Source organism: Phragmites australis, chromosome 15, assembly GCF_958298935.1.
Source record: "Phragmites australis chromosome 15, lpPhrAust1.1, whole genome shotgun sequence".
In the NCBI taxonomy this organism is placed as follows: Eukaryota; Viridiplantae; Streptophyta; class Magnoliopsida; order Poales; family Poaceae; genus Phragmites; species Phragmites australis.
In genome coordinates this window covers 12,168,639-12,187,850 of record NC_084935.1, presented here as the reverse complement: position 1 = coordinate 12,187,850, position 19,212 = coordinate 12,168,639, and the positions used below count along the sequence as shown (strand labels likewise).

General features: G+C 43.6%; 1 protein-coding gene and 2 pseudogenes across 1 annotated transcript; 1 reads left to right on the top strand and 2 right to left on the bottom strand.

Annotated features, from left to right (window-relative positions):
• Positions 1 to 282: 282 nt before the first annotated feature.
• Positions 283 to 2,887, bottom strand: LOC133893712 (GDSL esterase/lipase At5g45910-like; annotated as a pseudogene).
• Positions 2,888 to 4,394: 1,507 nt separating this feature from the next.
• On the bottom strand, positions 4,395 to 6,153 carry LOC133892134 (probable carboxylesterase Os04g0669500). The gene is made up of 5 exons (XM_062332864.1): positions 6,036 to 6,153; positions 5,823 to 5,944; positions 4,719 to 4,826; positions 4,523 to 4,615; positions 4,395 to 4,421 (listed from the first exon to the last, which is right to left on the bottom strand). Exons 1-5 carry the CDS (start codon positions 6,103 to 6,105, stop codon positions 4,395 to 4,397), a joined length of 420 nt encoding a protein of 139 aa, XP_062188848.1. The 5' UTR covers positions 6,106 to 6,153.
• Positions 6,154 to 16,433: 10,280 nt separating this feature from the next.
• LOC133893682 (GDSL esterase/lipase At5g45910-like) lies at positions 16,434 to 19,012 on the top strand (annotated as a pseudogene).
• Positions 19,013 to 19,212: the final 200 nt, after the last annotated feature.

Sequence of the window (19,212 nt, the reverse complement as noted above, 5' to 3'; positions counted from 1 at the left end):
TATTACTGTCCTAAATCTACATCGGGGATATCATTATTAAATAAACATATTACTAGCACCAACAAATTGAATATATTTAATTCCCCAAAATTTATTAATTAATACCATTTGATATTAAAATTTTAACATAAATACTTTGGTGTTGTATTGCTTTTTGGATGATCATGGCGGTAGCTGATAGGTGATGCCAAAGCATTTATTGCTTGATATCTAAGCCTCAATCAATAAAATTTAAATCGTGATTCCGATTCGTAATCCATCTGAACTATTGTATTGCTTACATTTAAATTAACAAATCAAGATTCATATTGAATATGTTTTAGTGTTAAAATATTTATTGGCATACAGAGCCTACATATCATAGTGACATATGAAGCCACTTTGATAGTGTTTCTAGTATTTGACACGGTAGCAATCCAAATATCTAAAAATTTACTAAAATTTGGTCATACCAAGGTTTTGGTCACGACCAAATTTTAGCTTGGCACACCGGAATCACAAACAATACCCAGGCTTTGATCACCATGGATGACCTTTGGATGACACCGTTCGTCTTTTAGCAACTGAGAGTATATATGATCTGTTCAACTTAGAATAGGAGGGGTGCAGTAGGGGCCGTGGACCCAGGCATCGGCGATCATCTTGTTCGCCGCCTCCGTCGGGTGGACGCCGTCCCAGCTCAGGCGAGCCGATGGGTCGTGGCAGGCTGTGGTCGCGCCCGGCATGCCGCATCTGGTGCCGACGTCGAAGTTGTACTTTCCTCCTCCTGCCCCGCAGCACGTCTCCAAAGGATTGCTGAATCCTGCTCGGCAACACAAATCAGCCAGTATACTTTCACATCATGCAACCGTTTGATATTTATTTTCTTTGTGGGGGGGGGGGGGGGGGAAGAAAAACATAATTTGAAGCAATTTATCGCTTCGTGTCGCTCTATTTGATCTTTTGGATCATGGGGAGTAGAGTGAAAAAATTACCAAACTTTTGAGGCTGTTGGACCATTTGGTACACCTGGGAGTAGTAATCTGCGTACATGATCCTTGCTGATCTGTATTTCCCTTGGAGGATTTGTACTTGTTTTTGGAGCATTGAGTTGTGATTCTCTGTCAAACGGTTGTATCTTCTCAAGCAGCCGAACTGATCAAGGTCGGCTTGGCTAGAGGAACTAGCAAAAAATGTCAAAAAGAGTGGGAGACAGCCCGTTGGGAGGATTCCCGGGGCTACAATGTGAACTGCACCAAGTGCAATCAATCTCTGGATGAAAAAACATATATATATAGCTATTAATTTTCATATTCTGAATCTGCAAATAATTTTAAGGGAAAACTCGATGATATATATATATATATACCTCAATACCATTAACGATGGCATTAACAATCATTGGGGTGTAATTCATTGCCTGCTCTGCCGTCAATCCAAGCTCAAGAAACTGGATATTGTAATCGTTTCCTCCAAATCCACCGAACTGAAACAGTGATTTCTCTAGGAATCCTTTGCATTCTACCATGAGATGACAAGCAGCTTAATTGAATTAAATATATATTATATATACACACAAGTACATACAAATAGAAAAATCTAATGGGCAAGTTCATTAAGAAGAGAGAGTGCTCTCACTCTGTTTTGTGCCGCATATGGAAGGAAGCAACTCTTCAAACCACTGGATTTGCATGTCTAGCGAGCCATGGTTCCACACTGGATCTTCGATGCCGAGTGATTTGTAGAAGGTGAAGTTCATCGCGGTACCACCGGTGATGGCCATATTAGCACCGCGACGGAAATCTTTGCCTTTGGACTTTGATGGTGGTATTAGTGGGAGCCCAAGTGCTTGCGCTGCCATGTGGTAAAATTTAAAAGATAAAAACAAACTTTTACTTAACTAATGTAAACGACAGGTTTCTATGAAACGAGAGGTTGTGATTGCCAATTGGTTGTGATTGCCCGTTTTGATTTTTTTTTTCAAGAAACGAGAGGTTTTTGAGTTCCTTCTCTTTCTCTTTTCAGTAGCTATACTTCAATCTAAAATAATGGGACTTTATATTTCAAATCAGATATTAGTGGAAAAAATATAGTTGCATGGAAGCATTTTTTATGAAAAATATATTTAAAAAATATATTTAATATATATAACTATGATTGATATAAATGTACTTTTTGTTTATTGGCAGTAAAAGTCTTAAACATTCGAGACAAGGTCTTAAAAATTGCTGCTTGCATTCTAAAAAAAATGTAAAAATGTGGTAATGTGCATACTTGATCATTATTTTTCGTATAGTTGTATATTACTAAAAATTCCTACATCACTCATGTAACCAACACATATAAAAATGTTTCTTTTGTATGCGTTCCGACCGCCGACCAAACTTTGTTCTGGTTTCATAATTAAGATGTTGCCTTTTGGATGCATGCTGATTAAACTTTGTTCAGTTTAGACCATGGATATGTTAGTTAACTAGATATCGTGGCTATGTATACCACACAAAAAAAGATCATTTGTTCAGTCACAATTCTATTCTACAAACTCGCTAGTGTTATGAAATAAAGAAATATATCTACCGATGAAGTCAACGACCACGCGACCGTTGCACCACCGGCAGGACGGCCTGCCGAAGTAGGTCATGCCATATGGCGGATGGGTGCAGGTGAGCACGTCGAGCTCCGTCGCGTTGCTGCCGATGCAGATGTTGCCGGTTCGGCCACTGAATCTCCGAAGCTGAACATGGCATGGTATCTCGGCGCCGAGCTGGTGTTTGCAATGATACTGGTACTTGTACTACTACTGCTACCGATCACTACGATCAGGAAGAACGCAAGGGATGAGCAACAGGTGCTGCTTAAGAACCTCATGTTGGCTTATATGTGCACGCTCATCTACGGGCGGCGATAATGTATATAGGCAACACCTTGCCCTTGGATAATGGCAAGCTAATGATCAGCTTTTTAGTTGGCTGTTGGCCTTCACTAAATTTGCCCAACTACCCAGTCAAGTTTCCAATTATGGATGCAATAATAGATTACTTAGTCAAATGTCGGGCTCTTTATTGAAAGTCAGAATCATTCCTATCAATCTGACCATTAAAACCAAGGTCTATACAAATCGATGTATCCATGACGTGGCTTAATCAACTACGCTAGCTTTTCCTCTATGGATAACCAAAGCCAACACTTTTCTGAACGTTCTTTCCCATCCTTGCAGAGTTGGTTGTACTTGATCGAAAACAATGTTGTTCCTAGCGATCCAAATGCTCCTTTGCAATAGGCGCTAAAATTTTTTACGAGATAATATATTTGATCAGGTGAAACATATTGAAAATAACATAACACATGATAGTATTACTGCTATAAATACTTTAGATTCCAAAATAACATAAGACAAGAGGAATATGGTATGGCTATTAATACTTTATAATGAGATGTATTGATAGGTACATATATATAACTGCAAATAAAAAGAGAATTTTATAGATCATGATCATTAATTCCAATTCTGAGATAAGAAAGCTATTGCCGCAGGATTGCCAAAAATAGTCGCAACAAAAGCATATTATATCAGCATGAGAACAAGCTGCAGAAGCCTGTTTCTCATTTGTTTGTGCTGGTATCATCATTTGCTTAACCTACATACATGGTGGATGAAAGAGCAGACAATATCAAAATGATCACATCTACCAAGAAGTATCCTGATATGCAATCCCGAAACTACAAATAATAAAAGGAAAAAAACTAACATCTAAAACAGAAAAGTAAAGCTTGCTTTCTGTGTAGAAATTGGATCGACACTAACATCTTGTAGGATTCTACTGCAGTCATTAACTAAACTAATCCCTCCCACTCAACACTCCCAGATTTGATTTCAGCCTTATGCACAACATTCAAACTTGGTTACGTTGCAAATATCAAAAAGAAAATGAAGATATCATTATAAAGCTCGATGTACAAAACTGTGTCAGCTCCCAGCTCCACAAATGCAAGAAATTGTCGATATTCATATTGTCGTAAAGCTCCAATAGCCAATGAGAGGCTGTATCATCATATGCCATATGATACATACCGAACTAAATGCCCTCTCACTGTGACAAGAATAAAATAAGCATAGGAAAGCTGATGCAAGAAATTGTTTTCAGGTTACAGAAAAAACAGTATGACTCCTATAGAAGCAGGCATTCTGCTATATTTCACCACCTCAATGTGATCCTGCAAGAGAGCTAGTGAAAACATCCCCAATGTAAAAAAAAAAGTTCCAATATTCAGGTTGGAAACAAAACTCCAATATTAGATCAATAACAGTTAGGTCCATAAAAGAAGAAAATGGCAATGCTCAAAATTAAGTAAAGATGCTAAAGACAACTGCATACACCTAGAGTTTTATGCCTCAATAATGTTTTCGATATGTATCAGCTATCAGCCACAGGAAACGAAATCTAACCACAAGAAACCATTAGCTAAAATATGAGATTGAATACAAACATGGCGGCATCCGCCAAGTTGCTATACTGGGGAAGCGATGGTGGACTAAATTAACCGTCCTTCTCGAGGCCTTAAGACGACTTCTGATCCATGACTCAAGATATTGCAGCTCATCCTGGGAAATTGAGTGACCAAGATCTGGATATGCCTGTAAAATGCATATGATAGCTTGATAAGTTGGATACTCAGAGCTCACGTCGAAATCAAAGATTCTCTGAAGCGGGAGATAAAAGGACCATGCAGAAATCTACCTTAAGTTCACAATTAACACCTGCACTTTGCAAAAATGGTGGACCAGCTTGACCATCTTCAAACAATACCGTTCTGTCAGCTACTCCATGTGACCAAAGAAATGGTGTCTGAAAAGTTAAAAGATCGTGATTACAATTTAAACCAAAATAAACTAATGACCATATTAAGAATCCAAATTTCTTTCAAAATTATATTCTTACAGCAGAGACCAGATGGTCCATCTAACATTCTTCAAGGTTGAATAACTGCGAGGCCAGTACTTTCCTTAATCTATTGGGTTCGTTTTTTCGGCAAGTCTGACAAGTGACTGCAGTCTGCCTGATTTCATTCAAATATTGTAAATCACCCACAAGGATTTATGCTATCATCATTATTGTGTAAATAAACATAATACTTGATTGGCTAAAATATGAGATTACGTGCGTAATTTAACTTCCATTGTGCAATGTTCTATTGAATTTGTAAAATAACATTTTTCCTATCCTAAGTCCTAAGATGGGGCCGCAGGGTCACATTTTTTTCCTCCTTGACTTAACTCTACTGGCACCCAAATTGATAGGTAAGGCTGCGCCATAATAGGCATATTGCAATATTTGATGTTTAGGAGGGAACTGTGAATATTAAATCTGAAGTACATACTTAGGAATACGTAAAGTTCAGACAGTGAATTTCATACGATAACATCCAAATAAGTCAAGTGCTGAAAAAATTTAGCGCTATAATTCAATGTTTTACATAATTATCCAGATTGCTCACTGAAACACATCAATCCATAGCCAGTGCAATTTAAATTGTTTTGTTTTAGGTGTATATGTAATCCAACTCGAATAGGAGAAATACTTAATACTTATCACCTGATGGTTCCTAGGTATGACTATGCCAACGTAGGTAGAGATTCCAGCAGTGTTTGTTCGATGCATACGAAAAGTTCTTTCAAATCAAAAGACAACAACAAGAACCCAACAGAGCAAACATCATCAGCTACATCTCTTGTTGTTCAGCAATTTCCATCAACCTCAACATTTATGCTTGCTCACACCTTAAGGTTGTGTTTGTGCATTAAACTAAAGGAAAGGGAAATAAGGATGAAAAATATTGATTACCTTCCTTGCTTCAGGTGAAATCCTTTGAACGACTAACGAACTGAAAGGCACCCACCCGTTGAAAATGGCACCTCTACCTAGCATCTTCAGATAGAGCAAAACACTTGCTAATGTCAGAGGACCTGCAGAATCACGTTCCACTACTTAGCTCATAGCACAAATTATTCCTTCTCCACAAAACGATCCATCCAAACGCATCAATGATACTCTTACCTCCTTGGCTAAACCCACAAACAAATATATTCTCATGGTGGATACCATCTGCTACTTCCCTGTCTATCATGGCATGCACATTTTCCACAGCCTTGAGAACCCCACTCTCATCTTGCGGAGAACCCTACCTGTCAAGGTGTCAGCTCAATTAACATCTGATGTCACATTTACCTATCAATTTACAAGCGGTAGTGGTGAACTCACAACACTTCAAAGGTATGTTCAGAGCGGGGAATCTGAGGTCGGTAGCGATGGCGAGCACATCCGCCATGCCACATAGCTGCTTGCCTGGCTTCTGTTGCGCAGTCGCCATGGCGGCTCGGATCGGGTGGTGCATGTCCACCTGGTGCAGCAGCTCATCAGCAAGGCGGGCTCACCTCGGTCGGAAGCGGCGCGGTCGAGATGATGGCAGCGGTGTCGGTGAAGGGCGGCGGCAAGCGTTGGGGAGGCGGATCCGGGCGATGGTGGCTCAGATCCGGTGGCGGCAGTGTGGATTCGGGCGGCGGTGCCGGGAGATGAGGCAGAGGAGAGAGGCGGTGGGGAGGCAGCAGAGTCACGAGGTGGCGGGGAGGAGGCGAGGAGTGCGAGGGAGTCAGGGAAGGGGGAGCGGGGGGAGAGCAGGGGTGGTGTCATCAACGTGGCTCGGGCGTGGAGGAGGAGGCGGTGGCTCGGGCACACGGGCCGGGGAATGGAGGAGGCGGAGGAAGCGAGGAGGAGAGGAGAGGAGGAGCGCGAAGGGGATCGGGGAATGCGGGTGGGCGGATGGAGAAGGAATGGTCACGGGCACGCTGGCGAGTGGATGGGGCGGGCAGAGGAATTGCGCGGAGGCAAAGGAGTGGACAGAACATGCCTTACAACTTTTTTAAGTATATATATAATTATTTCCATAAGGCTTCATTTGGCACCAATAGAAATTAAACCAAAGGAGAGGAACCACGCTTCGATCGGGTGAAAACCCGTCCATCCACCCAACCCAAGTGGGTTCAATCACAACTAATCCAAGGTGTTAGTATTATGTTTGGTGAAGGGGAAAAACAAAGTGTAACACCCAGTTTTAAACGAACAAAACCAGATACAACACATGTATACTAGGATCAAGTTTTATACATGTGCTTACATCATTAGTGTATCATCACAGTGCCATTATTATAATAACGTACTTAACTTAATACAAAGGGACCCGAGGGTCTAAAAGAAAACACAGTGAAACTAAGAAAGAGGTCTTCAGTACAAGCGGGGCCTCCATCTTCCACATGTATCGACCGGGGGCACACCAGCCTAGAATAGCAGCTCCGGGTCGAAGTCGTCCTCGTCGAAGGTTGCAGCTTCATTGACGGCTTCTGAACAGCGGTAGAATGCAAGGAAGGGGACGACGAGTGTGAGTACAAAAATCATGTTTTTCCTCCACTTGCGGAGAACAGATTCTGTGTGCAAATCAAAAGGGGAAATGGGTGGAACGGGTGGGGAAACTCTCAAGGAAGGTGATGGGGAGTTTATATGCGCGAGAGGGGGAGAGGAGGGCTCGAAATCGATGGGATTTGGCTAGTGCCCTAATTGGAAATAATGTGACCGTTTTCATACTTAAGAGAGGGGAATGAAGGGGCAAACGGCCAAAATCAAGAGAGGGGAGGGAGGGGATCATGGACATGCAACTTAATTGAAGAATTAATGCGCGAAGAGGCTCCGATTTTGAAATGGCCGGCGGATTTGGGGGCGCTTTGGTCGGCGGCGGGAGGTGGTAGAGATGGAGCCAGCTCGGGCGCGGGTGGCTCAGGCGAAGCGGCTCGGCTTAGGCTCGGGGGAGGAGAGGAAATGGGCCGGGAGAGAAGGAAAACGGCCCAAAAGCCATTTTTTATTTTCAAAAGCCTTTTCTATTTTAGATTTCAAACAATTTCAAAAAGGGGGTTTGAATGAGCGACATCTAGAGAATTTTTGCAAACTTTTCCATGCATAAAAACCCTATTGCACCTACAACAGCATGAGTGCATCAAACATATAACCTATGCCAATTTAAATTTAGAAATTCATTTCCCTATTGAACAAAATTGTAACCACCTATTTAATTTCTAGAAAAAATTTAAACTATTGCAAAAATTGAAATTTAGGGTGTTACACAAAGGAACTCGAACATACATGCACACACACATAAGAAACCAGACTAGAGAGAGCAGTTGCAGGTCTATGATGAGGCGAGCCTCTGGGAGGTTGTGGTTCGGTTGGCTGGGTCGACTATGGCCATGCACCGAAAAGACAAATATGAACGCGTGCGACTTGGGAAGTCGCGATGCGCTCTTCCGTGTTCGAGTAATTTGTGGATGGCGGCTACCGGCCGACGAGGAAGGTCCAGGTTAAAGTTAGGGATAGGGTTCAGGGTTTGGGGTCCCGACGGGCCTAGCGGGAGGTTCGGGGCGGTGGGCGCTGAGGCGGAGGAGGCGGGATGGCGGGCTGAGGCTGGGCACAGAGGGTGCTGCCGGGTAGCGGTGGAGGACTGTCAGCGTGCGGTGTTGGCAGGAAAGCAGCTGCCCGACAATGCTGGGTTAGCATGGTGGCGGGTGGCGGTGGCGGATTCGGCAGTGGGGAGCCACCGGAGATGATTAAGGACAGCGGGGTGGGGGGCGAGCACGCTGAAGAAGGAGGAGGAGGAGCACGAGCAAGCCAAGGAGAGCGAGGCGAGCTGTCGGGGAAGGAGGGGCGGCAGCGAGCCGCTGGAGGTGAGAAAGGAAGAGGCCTGCTAACACGCATGATTATCGTTTTGCTATCTGAAATCGCACGCGAGCATCCTACTAACTCATGCGCCAATTAGACACCCCGCCATGCACAGAGCGACGACGTGGTTGAAGGCACGCTCGGCTGGTTCACTCGATGGCGGTGACTACCCGTCGAAACAAGCTAAGTGGCTGCTGCCCACCAAAATGAGGACTCCCAAATCTAGCCAGACTCTGCTCTTACGTGCCATCCTTTCCACAAACACGGGAAAAAGAAGCTGAAAATTCCCAATAGTCTAGAAACTCGCACACGAAAACATTGGAAGACTCAGAAAACTCTGAGAGAAAATAAATCAGAAATTCAAAAGGCTCTGGTTCTTGGGCTCGATCAACACTGCGGACTATCAATACCATGGACTCTTGCTTCTTGATGTCAAAGAAGGAGGTGGAATTACGTTTGAGCAACGCGAAATCCAGCAGCCTCCACCAGTGAGAATCAAATCGATGTAGGATCGAGAGTGGCGACCATAGAGGGTGAATGGGTGCCTCAATAATTTTCTTACGAAATTGATGACCTCCTATTCGATCAGCCAACACACCTCTAAAGGAGAATCACGACATAATGCAACATAAATACATAGCAAAAAAATACACCTACCCAGAAAGTGCGAAGAATCCGGAGATGGGACCGAAGAGTCCGAAGATTCTGAGAAAGATCAAAAACCAAGCTTGAAGATTCAGCAAAATGTGGGTTTCATGGTTGCAATCGAGCACTAGATTCTATAACTAACCAATCCATGACTAATCACCACATATAGGTTGAATCTTGAGAAAAGATCACTCTAGGATCAAGAGATGAACACCAGATGAAGAAGATCTCCAAGATGATGGTCTAAAGGCAAGAGGATTCAAAACTCTATCATATATGCAAGTGTATGTGAATTTTATACCTTTAGTATCAAGGAGAACAATCTCCCAAGATGTTAAAAAGTAGCTCAAAAAGAAAAACGAAAATAAACACCGAAATAGAAAAACTTGCACACAAGGCAAGGGAACCAAGAGGGGAAAACTAGAAGAAGAGAAATTCAAACATATGTAAAAAGTTAAACTTCATTACTCATAGAGGTGAGCCGTATTTTAGATGGATTACAATGATATTTCTCTCAAAACTCTCACATATTACATAGGATAAGCACTCATTATTCTCTCCTCTAAAAACTTAGCATAATGCTCTCATATGGGTAGCACAAGGGCTCAAATGGCTGGTTCCACCTCTCCCATAGTCCTACACCTCTATTTATAGGTCAACACCTCTATTTATAGGTCTAGGAAACTTTACTGTAACAACATAAATTTCAACTTTTGCAATAATTTAAAATTTTGCTAGAACTTAAATAGGTGGTTGCAATTTTGTTCAATAGGAAAATTAATTTCTAAATTTAAATTGGCCTAGGTTAAATGTTTGTTGCATTCATGCCGTTATAGATGCAATAAGGTTTTTATGTGTGGAAAAAATTTGCGAAATTTCGCTAGAAGTCGCCCGTTAAAATCCCTTTTGAAAATTTGTTTGAAATTTAAAAAGAAAAGATTTTCATTAATGGAAAGCGGCTCTCGGGCTGAAATTCTTTTTCTTCAGACCAATCCGCCTCCTCCCCCTCTCCTCACCCTTCTCCCGCTTGGGTCGCGCCCTTTCTCCCGCGCCGGCCCACAAGATCGAGCTGGCCTACGCTGTAGCCGAGCCGCTCCATCCCCACCCTCTCTCTCTGGCAAGCGGGCTTGGCCCGAGCTGCCAAGCTGAGCTGCCAGCCAAGCCTCTCGCTGCGGCTCACCTTCATCCTCTTCCGGTCGAGCCCCGAGTCACCCCCAAATCCGCCCGCGCCTGATCGAATCTGAGCCTCCCCGCACATTTATTCTCCAACCAAAGCACACCACCGTGATCCTCTCCCTTCCTCTCCCCCTCCCCAGCTATTTTCCCCTTTGACGACTTGTGGGGAACGCTGTGCAAACTCTGCAGAGTATAAATTGATTGATCAGACGTGCTCACGGTCAAGAGCAAACTTGGACTTCTTCAGGATTAGTTGGAATCAGGGTTTAGTCTGGTTGGTTGGGTAGCCGGGTAATGGAATTACCTGGTGAGTCTTGGTAGTCGGATGAAATCCTATGAGTCAATGAGTCAATGCTTTTGTCATAGTTGTGTCTTCACTTAGTAAATGGGACGCTTGTTGTTGGAATCATAGGTTCAGGTTGCTTAGTGCAGTTAACCCGTGTCTAAATCTTTCCTTGACTTAAACCCAAAATCATGTTTCCCTCCACTTGCGGAGTACATTTTTGTATTCACACTCGTTGTCCCCTTCCTTGCATTCTTCTGCTGTTCAAAATCCATCAATGAAGCCGCTACCTTCGACGAGGACGACTTCGACCCGGAGCTGCTATTCTAGACTGGTGTGCCCCCAATCGATGCCTGTGAAAGATGGAGGCCCCGCTGGCGCTGAAGACCTCTTTTTAGTTCTTCTGTGTTTTCTTTTAGACCCTTGGGTCCTTTTGTAATAGTTAATTATTGTTGTAATCTTGGCACTGTGATGATACACTAATGAAGTAAGCACACGTGTGAAACTTGATCCTGCCATACATGTGTTGTGCCTAGTTTTGTTCTTTTAAAACTGGGTGTTACATTTACCCCAAGTTTCTTAGCTTTTTCCAAAATACCCCTATCTTGTAGTACACTCGTACCTACCATCGAGGGTATTTTGGTCCATTTTCTTCTCTATTCATCGGACAGCCTCGGTGCCTTTACAACTTGGCTTCATCTCGACGTAAGCTTTACGGTGGTGCCACGTACTCCTCCAGTCCTCCCATGGTTTTGAGACCGAACCGCAAAGCCCTAGCATTCTTCCTAAAGCGTGACTTGCCACCACTTGCTTTCACTAGAAGCAAGCGCTCTGATGATGACACGTGTCCTTCATCTTGAGATCTTGACCGCTTGCAAGTCTCTCCCACTATTGATCCTTCGGGCTGCCTTGTCACGTGCACCGGCATCCGCTTCACTTGACTTCGTCAACATGTCGTCTTCATCATCTTTTTCATGTTTTGCTTGACCTTCATGTGTACAACTAGGATCACCCTTGACTTTACTCTACCCTTCTTGATTGTCTAGCACCAAGCACCCGCTTAGCCCCGATCACCCACCAACGACCACCAAATTGCATCTATCACCTGCACACCATGAAATAAGCAAACATATTTCTTCACACTCCAAAACATCTCCAGGTTAGCACAATAATTAAAGACTTCCACTCAGAGCACATTTTGGAGAAAACGTGAGTACCGAATGTTCTGGTGTGTTCTGCTCCTGAACACCGGACCATCCGATGAGTGTAGCACTATATGTTCCAGGAAAATTTTGCTCTCTACAAGAAAAGGTCCGATGAAATCTTTTTGTGATCTCATGACCATCACCGGATAATTCGGCGTGTGACAATCTATCAAACCACCCTTCTGCAACCTCTCTGCAACAAAAGGTCCGACACATTCTCCTATGTTCACGAACTAAGCACCAGATTATTTGGCGTACATAATCAAACTTGGCGCTAAAAATCACCTCTCTGCCAAAAATACTCTGATGCTCTCTAAGTTCATCACTGGACCATCCAGTGTTTGCTTCAATTTCTACTTCAGCACTGAAAATGCTCCAGTGCTCACTTCATCGTAACACTAGACTATCCGGTGTGGTCAAAAACCTATACACCAGATGTTTCTATGAGGCATAATTTCCTGGACTCTGAAATAGTCTTCTCCAATTCAAACTTTGGTTAGCCATAAACAAGATCACACACAAACAAGCTCATACCAACCAAATCATTTCAAATTCAATGTTGTCAATGACTCATCACATGCAAACCAAGACACATTTCAACCTGGTTTCTCAATCGAGATACACAGTTAATGACTAGCAAGCACAAATGCAATGTGGATGCAGATTTGGGAAGAACAAGTTTGTGTATCAGTGTAGGTGGGTGCGGTTCGGTGACCACGCACCTGCTTTGCGCCATGAGGATGGTGTAGATGGCGAGTAGGCGGAGAGTGTGGAAGCTCTTGTATACCTTCTACAATTTCACCGCCACCTACTCATAGTTTGGGATCTCTAGTGCGCTCACCCCACATTGGAAAAACTCATCAACATGACTCCCTTGGAATGGGCCCGGGTGCTATTGTGGCACTTGGAAACATGATGTGGTCCTCGATCTCAACCTGGAGGAGCGCGCTCATGTTTTGCTTCTCCAGCGAGGTGAGGTCGCAGGAGGACGCCTTAGCCATGAGGGGCAAGCCTCCTGCATGACAAGATCATGCACTCAAGAGAGGGGGGGGGGGGGAGGTCTTTTTGGGTGAGAGGCATTCCTCATCGTGTCGGACCTTTTGTTGCAGAGAGGTTGCAGAAGGGTGGTTTGATGGATTGGCACATGCCGGATTATTCGGTGATGGTCATGAGATTACTGGAAGCTTTCACCAGACCTTTTATTACAGAGAGCAAAATTTTCCTAGAACAGATAGTGCTATACTCACTGGATGGTTCGGTGTTCAAGAGCATAACACACCGGAACATCCGGTGTTCACATTTTCTACAAAATGTGCTCCGTGTTGAAGTTTTTTATTATTGTGCTAACTTGGAGATGTTTTAGGGTATGGAGAAATGTGTTTACTTGTTTCGTGGTGTGCAGGTTACGAATACAACTTGGCGGTCAACGGCGGGTGATCAGGGCTAAGCGGGTGCTTGGTCCCAGACGATCAAGGAGGGGCGGACGGAATCAAGGCTGATCCTAGTTGTACACATGAAGGTCAAGAAAAGTATGAAAATGAGGATGAAGATGGTGTGTTTATAAAGTCAAGCGAAGGGGATGCTAGTGCAAGTGACAAGGTGGCCCAAGGGATTGGGAGCGGGAGAGACTTGTCAGCAGTCAAGATCGTAAGACGAAGGACACGTGTCATCATCAGAGCGCTTGCTTCTGGTGGAAGCAAGTGGCAGCTTTGAGAAGCATGCTAAGGTTTTGCGGTTTGGCCTCAAAACCACATGAAGAGTTGAGAAGTACGTGGCACCATCGTAAAGGCGAAGCCAAGTCGTGAAGACGCTGAGGCCGTCCGATGGATGAGAAAAAAATAGACCAAAACGCCCTCAGTGGTAGGTAGGAGTGTACTACAAGAGGGATATTTTGGGGAAAAGCTTGAAAACTTAGGGTAAAGTTTCCTAGGTCTATAAATAGAGGTGTAGGGCTATGAGAGAGGTGGAACCAACCATTTGAACCCCTTGTGATACCCATATGAGAGCATTATGCTAAGGTTTTAGAGGAGATAAGGATAAGTGCTTAGCCTATATAATAGGTGAGAGTTTTGAAAGAAAAATCTTTTTAATTTATCTAAAATAGGGCTGGCCTCTTTGAGTAATGAAGTTTATTTTGTTACATTGCTTGAATTCCCCTCCTTCTAGTTTCCCTCTCTTGGTTCCCTTGTCTTATGTGCAAGTTTTTTCTTTTCGGTGTTGATTTTCGTTTTTCTTTTTGAGCTGAAATTTTCAACACCTTGGAAGGTTGTTCTTCTTATGATAAATGTATAAAATTCACATACACATAAATATGTGATAGGGTTTGAAATCCCTTTGCCTTTAGACCATCATCTTTGAGATCTTCTTCACCCGGGGTTCATCTCTTGATCCTAGAGTAATCTTTTCTCAAGATTCAACCTATATGTGAGGTTGAGCCATGGATTGGTTAGTTATGGAACTTAGTGGTCGATTCCAACCATGAAACCCACCTTTTGTTGAATCTTCAAGTTTGGTTTTTGATTTTTCTCAGAATCTTTGGACTCTTCGGTCCTATCTTTGGACTCTTCGCACTTTCTCGGTAGGTGTATTTTTTCGCTATGTATTTATGTTGCGTTATGTTGTGATTCTCTTTTAGAGGTGCGTTAGGTGATCGAATAGGAGAAGGTCATCAATTTCGTAAGAAATTTGTTGAGGCGCCTATTCACCCTCTCTGATCGTCACTCTCGATCCTACATCGATTTGATTCTCACTGGTGGAGGCTGCTGGATTTCACGTTGCTCAAACGCAATTACACCTCCTTCTTTGACATCAAGAAGCAAGAGTCCACGGTATTGATAGTCTGCGGTGTTGATCGAACACAAGAACCAGAGCCTTTTGAATTTCTGATTTATTTTCCCTCAGAGTTTTCTGAGTTTTCCAATGTTTTCGTGTGTGAGTTTCTAGACTGTTGGGAATTTTCAGCTTCTTTTTCCCGTGTTTGTGGAAAGGATGGCACGTAAGAGCGGAGTCTTGCTAGATTTGGGAGTCCTCGTTTCGGTGGGCAGTAGCCACTTAGCTTGTTTCGACGGGTAGTCACCGCTATCAGGTGAACCAGCCGAGCGTGCCTTCAACCACGTCGTCGCTCTGTGCATGGCGGGGTGTCTAATTGGCACGCGCGTTAGTAGGATGCTCGCGTGCGATTTCAAACAGCAAAACGATAATCGCGCGTGTTAACATGCCTCTTTCTTTCTCACCTCCAGCGGCTCACCCCCGCCCCTCCTTCCCCGACGGCTGGCCTTGCTCTCCTTGGCTTGGTCGTGCTCCTCCTCCTCCTCCTTCTCCAGCATGCTCGCCCCCACCCCGCCGTCCTCCATCATCTCCGGCGGCTCCCCACCATCGAATCCGCCACCGCCATCCGCCACCATGCTAACCCAGCATTGCCGGGTAGTTGCTTTACCGCCAACACCACACGCTGACGGTCCTCCACCGCTCAACCGGCGGCGCCATCGATGCCCAGCCTCAGCCCCCCATCTCGCCTCCTCCGCCTCACCGCCCATCGCCCCGGACCTCCCTCTAGGCCCGCCGGGACCCCGAACCCTGAACCCTAACTCTAACCTTAACCCGGACCTTCCTCGTCAGCCGGTAGCCGCCGTCCGCAACTGACTCGAACACGAAAGAGCGCACCGTGACTTCCCAAGTCGCACGCGTTCATATCGGTCTTTTCGGTGCGTGGTCATAGTCGACCCAGCCAACCTAGCCACGACCTACCAGAGGCTCGCCTCAGCATAGACCTGCAACTGCTCTCTCTGGTCTGGTTTCTTATGTGCGTGTGCGTGTGCGTGTGCGTGTATGTTCGAGTTCCTTTGTTTTTCCCCTTCACCAAACATAAGACTAACATCTTAGATTAGTTGTGATTGAACCCACTTGGGTTGGGTGGACGGACGGGTTTTCACCCGATCCAAGCGTGGTTCCTCTCCCTTGGTTGAATTTCTATTGGTGCCAAACGAAGCCTTATGGAAATAATTACATATACTTGGATCCTGGAGCATTTGGATCGCTAGGAACAACATTGTTTTCGATCAAGTACAGCCAACTCTGCAAGGATGGGAAAGAACGTTCAGAAAAGTGTTGGCTTTGGTTATCCATAGAGGAAAAGCTAGCGTAGTTGACTAAGCCAAGTCATGGATACATCAATTTGTATAGACCTTGGTTTTAATGGTCAAATTGATAGGATGATTCTGACTTTCAATAAAGAGCCCGACATTTGACAAGTAATCTATTAATGCATCCATAATTGGAAACTTGACTGGGTAGTTGTGCAAATTTAGTGAAGGCCAACAGCCAACTAAAAAGCTGATCATTAGCTTGCCATTATCCAAGGGCAAGGTGTTGCCTATATACATTATCGCCGCCCGTAGATGAGCGTGCACATATAAGCCAACATGAGGTTCTTAAGCAGCACCTGTTGCTCATCCCTTGCGTTCTTCCTGATCGTAGTGATCGGTAGCAGTAGTAGTACAAGTACCAGTATCATTGCAAACACCAGCTCGGCGCCGAGATACCATGCCATGTTCAGCTTCGGAGATTCAGTGGCCGAACCGGCAACATCTGCATCGGCAGCAACGCGACGGAGCTCGACGTGCTCACCTGCACCCATCCGCCATATGGCATGACCTACTTCGGCAGGCCGTCCTGCCGGTGGTGCAACGGTCGCGTGGTCGTTGACTTCATCGGTAGATATATTTCTTTATTTCATAACACTAGCGAGTTTGTAGAATAGAATTGTGACTGAACAAATGATCTTTTTTTGTGGGGTATACATAGCCACGATATCTAGTTAACTAACATATCCATGGTCTAAACTGAACAAAGTTTAATCGGCAGGCATCCAAAAGGCAACATCTTAATTATGAAACCAGAACAAAGTTTGGTCGGCGGTCGGAACGCATACAAAAGAAACATCTTTATATGTGTTGGTTACATGAGTGATGTAGGAATTTTTAGTAATATACAACTATACGAAAAATAATGATCAAGTATGCACATTACTACATTATTACAATTTTTTTTAGAATGCAAGCAGCAATTTTTAAGACCTTGTCTCGAATGTTTAAGACTTTTACTGCCAATAAACAAAAAATATATTTATATCAATCATAGTTATATAGATTAAATATATTTTTCATAAAAAATGCTTCCATGCAACTATATTTTTCCCACTAATATCTGATTTGAAAAAGTTCCATTATTTTAGATTGAAGTATAGCTACTGAAAAGAGAAAGAGAAGGAACTCAAAAACATCTCGTTTCTTTAAAAAAAAAATCAAAACGGGCAATCACAACCTCTCGTTTCATAGAAACCTCTCGTTTACATTAGTTTAAGTAAAAGTTTGTTTTTATCTTTTAAATTTTACCACATGGCAGCGCAAGCACTTGGGCTCCCACTAATACCACCATCAAAGTCCAAAGGCAAAGATTTCCGTCGCGGTGCAAATATGGCCATCACCGGTGGTACCGCGATGAACTTCACCTTCTACAAATCACTCGGCATCGAAGATCCAGTGTGGAACCATGGCTCGCTAGACATGCAAATCCAGTGGTTTGAAGAGTTGCTTCCTTCCATATGCGGAACAAAACAGAGTGAGAGCACTCTTTCTTCTTAATGAACTTGCCCATTAGATTTTTCTATTCGTATGTATTTGTCTGTATATATAATATATATTTAATTCAATTAAGCTGCTTGTCATCTCATGGTAGAATGCAAAGGATTCCTAGAGAAATCACTGTTTCAGTTCGGTGGATTTGGAGGAAACGATTACAATATCCAGTTTCTTGTGCTTGGATTGACGGCAGAGCAGGCAATGAATTACACCCCAATGATTGTTAATGCCATCGTTAATGGTATTGAGGTATATATATATATATCATCGAGTTTTCCCTTAAAAATATTCGCAGATTCAGAATATGAAAATTAATAGCTATATATATATATATATGTTTTTTCATCCAGAGATTGATTGCACTTGGTGCAGTTCACATTGTAGCCCCGGGAATCCTCCCAACGGGTTGTCTCCCACTCTTTTTGACATTTTTTGCTAGTTCCTCCAGCCAAGCCGACCTTGATCAGTTCGGCTGCTTGAGAAGGTACAACCGTTTGACAGAGAATCACAACTCAATGCTCCAAAAACAAGTACAAATCCTCCAAGGGAAATACAGATCAGCAAGGATCATGTACGCAGATTACTACTCCCAGGTGTACCAAATGGTCCAACAGCCTCAAAAGTTTGGTAATTTTTTCACTCTACCCCCCATGATCCAAAAGATCAAATAGAGCGACACGAAGCGATAAATTGCTTCAAATTATGTTTTTCTTTCTTCCTCCCTCCCCCCCACAAAAAAAATAAATATCAAACGGTTGCAAATGATGTGAAAGTATACTGGCTGATTTGTGTTGCCGAGCAGGATTCAGCAATCCTTTGGAGACGTGCTGCGGGGCAGGAGGAGGAAAGTACAACTTCGACGTCGGCACCAGATGCGGCATGCCGGGCGCGACCACAGCCTGCCACGACCCATCGGCTCGCCTGAGCTGGGACGGCGTCCACCCGACGGAGGCGGCGAACAAGATGATCGCCGATGCCTGGGTCCACGGCCCCTACTGCACCCCTCCTATTCTAAGTTGAACAGATCATATATACTCTCAGTTGCTAAAAGACGAACGGTGTCATCCAAAGGTCAGCCATGGTGATCAAAACCTGGGTATTGTTTGTGATCCCGGTGTGCCAAGCTAAAATTTGGCCGTGACCAAAACCTTGTTATGGCCAAATTTTAGTAAAATTTTAGATATTTGGATTGCTCGTGTCAAATACTAGAAAAATTATCAAAATTGCTTCACATGTCACTATGATATGTAGGCCCTGTATGCCAATAAATATTTTAACACTAAAACATAATCAATATGAATCTTGATTTGTTAATTTAAATGTAAGGAATACAATAGTTTAGATGGATTACGAATGGGAATCACGGTTTGAACGGTTTTATCGATTGAGGCTTAGATATCAAGCAATAAATGCTGTTGGCATCACCTATCAGCTACTGCCATGATCAACAGGGCAAGGCTTTGGATTTTTTAATATTATTTTTTCGGATATTGTGGAAACTATATCGAAAATGAGGAAAT

Coding starts and splice junctions, on each gene's coding strand:
- LOC133892134 (XM_062332864.1), bottom strand. CDS start 6,105: ATGATAGACAGGGAAGTAGCAGATGGTATCCACCATGAGAATATATTT. Junction 4,827..5,822: donor TTTCACCTGAAGCAAGGAAG/GTAATCAATATT, acceptor TTAACTTTTCAG/ACACCATTTCTTTGGTCACA. Junction 4,422..4,522: donor TTAAGGCCTCGAGAAGGACG/GTTAATTTAGTC, acceptor TCTTGTGGTTAG/ATTTCGTTTCCTGTGGCTGA.